This window comes from Corylus avellana, chromosome ca1 (genome assembly GCF_901000735.1).
Source record: "Corylus avellana chromosome ca1, CavTom2PMs-1.0".
NCBI lineage: Eukaryota > Viridiplantae > Streptophyta > Magnoliopsida > Fagales > Betulaceae > Corylus > Corylus avellana.
In genome coordinates this window covers 21,632,410-21,641,099 of record NC_081541.1, presented here as the reverse complement: position 1 = coordinate 21,641,099, position 8,690 = coordinate 21,632,410, and the positions used below count along the sequence as shown (strand labels likewise).

The window sequence follows — 8,690 nt, the reverse complement described above, 5'->3', positions numbered from 1 at the left end:
GATTTACCCCCCTACCTATAATTCATATTTCACCCTTACCATTTATTCCAACTACAATTTACCCATACATATAATTATTTACCACACTAGGACTTATTATCACACTAACATTATTATTAGTTAATCTCTTTATCACTTTAAACTTGTATTACATAAATATATCATCGTTAAATAATATTGCTATTATATTATTATCTCACAAATATTATTATTATTATATCTATTATTCTAAATCATCTCATGTGCAATTTTATCACATTAATAATAAACTTAATAATTATCTAGGGCGTTACATCCCTCCCTCCTAATAAACATTTCGTCCTCGAAATTTAGATCATACTTCTAACTTCATCAATGTGCATTTATATTGTATTGTAAAACATGTAAGTACCTAGGTTCACTCGAACAAATGAGGATATCGCTCTCGCATATCCCGCTCGAGTTCCCACGAAGTTTCCTCGACATTATGGTTTCACCATAACACCTTCACTAGCGGTATAGTCTTGTTCCTCAATTGTTGCTCCTGATGGTCAAGAATTCGAACCGGAACCTCTTCATAAGTCAAATCCGGTTGAATGTTAAGTGGCTCATAGTTGATTATGTGCAACGGGTTATGTACACATTTTCGTAACTGAGATACATGAAACACGTCATGTATTCCAGTCATGCTAGATGGCATCTAAACTCTGTAAGCCACGGGGCCAACAACAACCGTCACTTGGAACGGACTACATACCCCAAAAAGGCTACTTCTTCTAACCATAATTCACACCCCTTGAGCTTCGTATACAACCTCTTTTCTTTTAGCACATCCATCACTATATTCAAATGCTCTTCGTGCTTCACGTAATTAGCCGAATAGACTAATATGTTATCGATGAATATAATAACATGGCACTCAAGGTACTTATGGAATACCCGATTCAATTCCTAATAGTCTATGCACAACAGCATAGAACCATCCTCTTTCCAACAATCAATCTTGGCTCCGTACTTTGAAAGCCAATTCATACAAAGAATAAAATTAAGTCCGTGCATACCAAAGACCACTATCCTTGCCGGTAAAGTCCTCCATCCTAAGAGAATAGGACAATTTTCCACACATTTACTACATGTGACTACACTACCAACGGGCGTAGATAGACTTATGTTTTACTCTAGTGGTTTTGTGCTCAGTTTACATAGCTTCACATATGCGGATAGAATGAATGAATGTGTATAGCACCTGAGTCAAACAATACACAAACAAGGCTACCATACAAGGAAATGGTACCTGTGACAAGGTTGACATTGTTCGCCTCTGTTGTAGTATTTCCTGGAGTGAGGGAGTAGACACGTGCCTGAGCAGGCTGCCTAGGTTGGTAATCGATAGCTAATGGTCCCTGACTCCCAGAAGTGGCCTTCAAACATTCCTTGGCATAGTGGCCTGTCTTGCCACATCGGTAGCAGCTATTTGTTCCAACCCTGCATACCCCGGGATGCAATTTCCCGCACTTACTACATTGCAGATTTCTCGAGTTTTCGTAGCTTAGAGGAATGTTTCTCCTCACAAGTGCCTCTGAACTACTACCACCCACGATTTGCCTTTTGGGTGAATGCACAGCTTCCGACATTGACCTCTTCTTCTGTACATACTCTGCAGCTGCTTCCTTAATAGCTTGCTCAGCTATCATGGCAGTGTGCACAGCCTTTGAGTATTCCTTAATCTCGAGGATAGAGATCCTCTCCTTGATGAGCGCCGATAAACCATCTAAGAACTTTTCGGCTTTGGCCCGATCATTAGGGATAAGAGTATGGGCATACCTCGACAATTCCATGAACTTTGTGGAATAGTGGACAACAGTCATGTTGCCCTGGGTGAGGGTTAGGAATTCCTTGGCCCACAGCTGCTGTTGGACACGAGGAACATATTGTTCATAGAATTTCTCTTTAAAGTGCGCCCATGTGATTGGGACCCCATCCCCTAATTGACCTTTCAGGTTGGCCTTTGTGGGATCCCACCACTTGGATGCTTCACCTGTGAGTTTCAAACCCCCATACTCTACCATCTCTGTATCGGTACACTTAAGGGCTACCATCAACTTCTGTGTTGTTTCAAACCAATAATCAGCTTCCCTAGGGCCTTCATGCCCTGCAAATACTTGTGAGTTGTGCCTAAAGAAGGTCTCAGAAGGACACCCTTCTCTTCTCTCCTGGCGTTGACCATTGGCCATAATCTCAGCCATACAACGCGCTACTTCTGCCAAGGAGTGTGCTATCTCAGGAACACCCGGCGGTGGAGGAGGAGGTGGAGGTGGTGGAGGCGGTAACCTTTCACCACGATCCTGTATAATCCTTTGCCTCCCATAACGACGTGGGGGTCGTCTCGGTGGCATCACTCTGCAAGATTGCGCAAGTCAATGCAGAAGAAACCACATAAAGAACAACATATCACAAATAGGCACAAAAAGCAAATCTACGATACGCCCACACAAGCAAGACAATCATGATCTCATAAAACTGTCTTATTAGATTTTCTTAAAGCTTTTAAGATTCCTATAGCTCTGGTGTTATTCTTAAACTAACACAAGATTCAACTTTATGAACCTAGCTGCTCATGATATAACAGTTGCTATGGTAACAAGTTCCCTAAAGAACTTGATACCATTCGCTCTGATACCAAATTCTGTGACGACCCGCTTGATTAAAACGTGACTAATTTTTTTTTTCTTTTAAAAAGCATTACCCACAACAAAGCGGATTGTCACAGTGGCATGGCGATACCGCAATATGCCATGAACCCATGCATTAACCTGATTGACAATATCCCATAACATAAAGCTGCCTTTTGCAATTTTTCTTTTTTTAAAACTCTCTTTCTATTTTTAAAGCCCCAACTATTTATAATTGCAAGATTTATCCCCACTACCTATAATTCATATTTCACCCTTACCATTTATTCCAACTACAATTTACCCATACATATAATTATTTACCACACTAGGACTTATTATCACACTAACATTATTATTAGTTAATCACTTTATCACTTTAAACTTGTATTACATAAATATATCATCGTTAAATAATATTGATATTATATTATTATCTCACAAATATTATTATTATTATATCTATTATTCTAAATCATCTTCTGCACAATTTTATCACATTAATAATAAACTTAATAATTATCTAGGACGTTACATATATGATGCAAGTACAGGGTCATTCCCACGAGGATTGCTAAATTTTACTTAAAATAAATTCCTAAAGTTAAACAAAACAAAGATTCAATTTTGATTTGATAATAATAAAAAGGTAGGGCTTTGATATCCACCACTAATTATATTTAGATAATATATCAACATGCCAATACTTTGATCATGTCATGCATACTTAATGTTTGACAACTTAAGGGTATGAGTGTCTACTCCTTAAGCTATTGATTTCCCTAAGCAACAAATTGGGCATGGGTGTCTACTCTAATTATTTTCTTTCTTAAAGGACTTAGCATGGGTGTCTACTAAGTTGTTCATTAAGAAAGCATGAATTTGTGGAAATCGACAAACATATGAGGCCTAGGGCATGGGTGTCTACTCCCGGTTCCCTATGTTGATTAACCCAAGAACCCGGTGTGGATTTCTTTTGTTACTTTTATTAAACTCAGGACTCGGTCATCCAAATTGATTTAACTAACTAGTCCATACCACATGCATATGTTGCTTAGGCACACACATATGAGGAATTCATGAAAGCAGGAATTTATCAACTTAAATATCACAACATGATCATCACAAAGGTGCCAATATTGAATATTAACTAAACGTAACTAGGGCTTTAATCTAGCCCTACTAAGTAAATTAGTTACACATCAGTTTGATGTTAAACATCTTCATAAAATAAAAAGAAAGGAAAAGAATAAACTCGAAACTTGAGCTTGAAGAGCTCCAATTCTTCTGCTTAGAAATTGTGTCTATTCTAGAGGTTTAAAGGTCTATTTATAGGCCTTAGGAATACTCTAGAAACCCAAAAAATCGCAGGGTTTGAGCCCTAATTCCCACAAAGTTACAAAACCCTAGAAATTGCACTTTCCATATCAAGGCTAGCGGCTGACTTGCCCATCACGCACGGGTGCACTCGATTGCAGCCCGTGTGCGATCGATCGCAGGTCTGCGATTGATCCTCTTTTGTCCTGGGCGCTTGATCGCGGGTGCCTTGTGCTCGTGGTCATTGCCTGTAGTGCACTCGATCGCAGCTCCCCTGTGATCGATCGCACTACCAGAGCCTCCAGTTTTCAGCTAATTTAAGTCCAAAAGTTTTGAGTTTGCTTATTTTTCTTCCAAGGACCTATAAAAACAAGGAAAACACATAAAAGAACTAAAATGGCGTAAATTAACTAAAACTAAAGGATTAACACATGTAAGTTAAGGGCTGAAAATATGAATATTTTAGCACTTAAGACACCCCCAAACTTACGTATTACTAGTCCCTTAGCAATACAAAGTTAAAGACTAAATGGAAAAATAGAAAACTAAAGGATAAGTCCATTTTTCGTGGGATGCACGATTACATTTAGCGTATACAACAAGCCTTTTAAACCCCTAGGAATTCCCTAGAGGACGAGTGGAGTCTCGTGAGGGTTTTCCAGAAATATTACCAACAAACATCATACACAGTTCATGTTTTTCCAAAAATGAAAGTATCACTTCAAGATCATGATTTTCATTCATTAGTAAGCTTAAAAAGATGAACTCCGTCTTCATAATGAATTGGAATGTAACACCCCACCTCAACGACACAAAATATTGTCCGCTTTTGGCTCCCCTAAACTAGACTTCCCAGGAGGTCACCCATCCTGATACTACTCCAGTAGAAGCACGCTTAACTGCGGAGTTCTGATGGGATCATGACCATCACTGCTTTAAAACGCATTGTTGTCATTAAGGGTGTAGTATAGATTTAAGCACATTTTCATTACCATACCTAGGCGATGTGGGATGTCACAATCACCCCCTCTTAGGACCCAGCATCCCCGCTGGCGACCCTCATGGGATTAGCCCATTCTTGGCGTCTGTCCCAGTGAGTGCCCACTAGCGATCTTCATGGGCTTGTACACGTTCCCCCATCTCAGGCTGGGCAACGGCTCTGATTCCATTTGTAACACCCCACCGTAATGACACACAATATTGTCCGCTTTTGGCTCCCCCAAACTAGACTTCCCAGGAGGTCACCCATCCTGATACTACTTTAGTAGAAGCATGCTTAACTGCGGAGTTCTGATGGGATCATGACCATCACAGCTTCAAAACTTGTTGTTGTCATTAAGGGTGTAGTATACATTTAAGCACATTTTCATCTCCATACCCAGGCAATGCAGGACGTCACATGGAATCTCAAAGTTCAATTACTTACAAAGGACATGTGAAAACATCACAAGTTTGAAAACGGTGTAAAGTGAACTAGCACAAAATTATGAGGCTTCCAAGTATTTCCAACGTGTAATGTCTCCTTATCTCAAAGTTCACTGAAATCCTTATTAGAATGAACAACAATGGCGTATTTGTTTTTCTTCTCTCTTTTTTTTTTTTTTTTTTTGGTCAGGTTGTCCAAGGTTTGGTTCCCTTAAGCTTTCTAATTGACCCATGTAACGAGTGTTTAGTCAATGACTCTCAAACCAAATGGTTTTAGGGCATTAGGTGTAAAGACACCCCTAGGACTTACTAACTCAAGCCAAAAAGGCTACGAAACCAAACTAACCATGACATCAATCAAATAAAAAAATTTCACCTTTTGACGTGAACACTCAATGCTTTAAGGCAAGAAGTCCAGTTACTTAGTGAAAAGCTTATCAATGATCTTTTATTTATTTTTTCTTTATTTTTGTACTTTTTTTATTCATCACATATATATATGCCAAAGTATCCATCTAATAAATCATCCAGTTTCATCCAAGACATAGAAACACACACATCAGCCTTCATGTTATACCCCCACAAATTATGTGCTAATGTGCTTATGTGATCAAGTCAATCATGTGATTTTTAAACTGTCAAACTCTCTCATCAGATCATGTGTTCAAAATTTTAAGCTCACTGATGAAATTAAACCATAATTCTTTCAGATTAACCAAAATTTTTAGGCAAACATGAACATGCATAAATATATATATTTATTATTATTATTTTTTTTCAAATAAACAAATAAAACAAATAACACGAAACTGGGACAAAGTGTGTGTAGACAACATGTGTTCCCATACCCCCAAACTTAAATGACACATTGTTCCCAATGTGTCTAAAACAAGAAAAGAATTTACCCGGGAGATGGACAACACTGTCTGGAAAGCATGGCTCATAGCACACCCCCAAACTGGAATCGAAGCACACTTGTTCCTGCAAAATAAGAAAACACAAAAACAAGTAAAACAAAACAAAACTAAAGATAAAGAAAAAGATCAAATGAAACACACAAAAATAAAATAACAAGATAAACTATGGGCTACCTCCCGTGAGCGCTAAGTTTAATGTCTTTAGCCAGACGGTGGTCCCTACTTAGTGCTGTCCCGAAGAAGATACGCCAGATGGTGGTGGCAAACGGCTAAGAATGGATCGCATCAATTCATCTAAGGCAGCTAGTCTTTGATCCATCAAGACTTTATCCTCCCGAGCCTTTCTTCTTTGGTCAGCCAACTCTCTTCGAAGGCCGGCCACTTCTTCACTGATTGAGCGATACTGTGCTGCACGAAAAATGATTGGGGCCTCGTCCTCTTGTGCTTCTGGCCCAGCTGCGGGTTCATCTTCTGCCAAGCTGAATCAACCAGCCCTTTGTTACTATCATCTAAGCCTTTATAAAAAATTTGTACCTGATCATCTTGAAGGATGTTGTGATGTGGGAACTTTAAAAGCAATGAGTTGAAGTGGTCCCATGCTTCAAAGAAAAGATCTCCATCTCTTTGTTGGAACATTTGAAGTTCCCTTTTAGGCTGTCTTGTCTTTTGGGCTGGGAAAAACTTCTTCAGGAACTTGGTGGCTAATTCCTCCCAAGTATGGATGGAATCTGCATGCAAAGGATTATACCACAGTTTAGCATTATCTTTCAAAGAGAAAGGAAAGAGGACTAACCTGAGTCTCTCCGGAGTTAGGCCTTGGATGTGCTGCAGCTTGTATAGATCAAAGACCTCTTTAAGATGCAAGTTAGGATCCTCAGTATTGTGCCCCTGAAGTGAGTTAATGCATTGAGCATCTGTTGTGCAAAAATCTACCTAAATTAATAGGTGAATAATTGCACATTTTACCAGCAAGTGCGCAAGGTCAACATAGTAGTATATGGTGCAAGTACAGGATCAATCCCACGAGGATTGCTGAATTTATGTTTAAAAATAGATTCTTTAAGCAAAAGCAAAACAAAGATTGATTGTTGAAGTGATGATAATAAAGGGTAGGGCTTTGATATCCACCACTAATTATATTTAGCTAATATAACAATATGCCAATGCTTTGATCAAGTTATGCATATCTAATGTGTGTCAACCTTAGGGCATGGCGTATACTCCTAAAGCTATAGATTTCCCTAAGCAACAAGTTAGGCATGGCGTATACTCTAACTCATTTCATTCCTAAGGGATTTACAATGATTTATACTAAGTTGTTCCTTAGGAAAGCAAATGTTCTATGGAAATGGACAAACACACGAGGCCGGCATGGCATATACTCCCGGTTCCCCATGTTGATTAACCCAAGAACCCGGTGTCGATTTCTTTTGTTACTTATGTTAAAACCAGGACTCGGCCATCCAAATTGATTTAACTAACTAGTCCGTACCACATGCACACGTTGAACAGGCACACACATATGAGGAATTCATGCAAGTAAGTATTAATCAAGTTAAATAGCACAACAAGATCATCACAAAGGCGCCACTATTGAAATATTAACAAAACATAACTAGGGCTTCAATCAAGTCCTACTAATTAATTAGCTACACATAAAGTTGATGTTAAACATCTTCATAAAATAAAAGCAAAAGGAAAGAAAAGAATAAACCTGAGACTTGAACTTGATGAGCTCCTCTTCTTCTCCTTACAAAGTCTGGCAATTCTAGAGGCTTAAGGTTCTATTTATAGGCTCTAGAAGTCCTAGACAAAGTAGTAAACCTAGGGATTTCGTAGGGTTTTGAGACCTAGTACAATTTGGAGTTGGAAAACCCTAATATCGAAATAATGTCAATCCAGCCGCCACATGATAAGTCTCCTGCGCACGAGTGCGCTCGATCGCAGCCCGTGTGCGCTCGATCGCAGGTCTGCGATCGTTCCTTCTTTTGGCATGCGCTCGATCGCTCCTGGCCTGCTTGATGTTGTGTCCTCTCGGGTATTGCACTCGATCGCAGGTACCCTGCGATTGATCGCAGTACCACGGAGCTCCAATTGTCTCCATTTTCTCTTTTGAGCTCAAATCACCTTGTTTTACTTCATTTTCTTCCAAAAGCCTGTAAAAGTATGAAAAACACAAAAAGGAATTAAATGGCCTAATTAATTAAAACCAAGGGATTAAAACATGCAAGTTAAGGGCTGAAAATATGAATATTTTAGTGCTTATCACACCCCCAAACATACATATTGCTAGTCCCTTAGCAACACAAAACTAAAAAACAAGAATGGAAAAACAGAAAACAAAGATAGATCCATCTTTCGTGGGATGTACGATTGCATT

At 39.0% G+C, this 8,690-nt stretch overlaps 1 protein-coding gene across 1 annotated transcript; it reads right to left on the bottom strand.

Moving 5' to 3' along the window:
• Positions 1 to 1,187: 1,187 nt before the first annotated feature.
• LOC132167385 (uncharacterized) lies at positions 1,188 to 2,375 on the bottom strand. Its single transcript, XM_059578349.1, has one exon. The coding sequence runs from the start codon at positions 2,373 to 2,375 to the stop codon at positions 1,188 to 1,190; it is 1,188 nt and encodes a 395-aa protein (XP_059434332.1).
• Positions 2,376 to 8,690: the final 6,315 nt, after the last annotated feature.

Coding starts and splice junctions, on each gene's coding strand:
- LOC132167385 (XM_059578349.1), bottom strand. CDS start 2,375: ATGCCACCGAGACGACCCCCACGTCGTTATGGGAGGCAAAGGATTATA.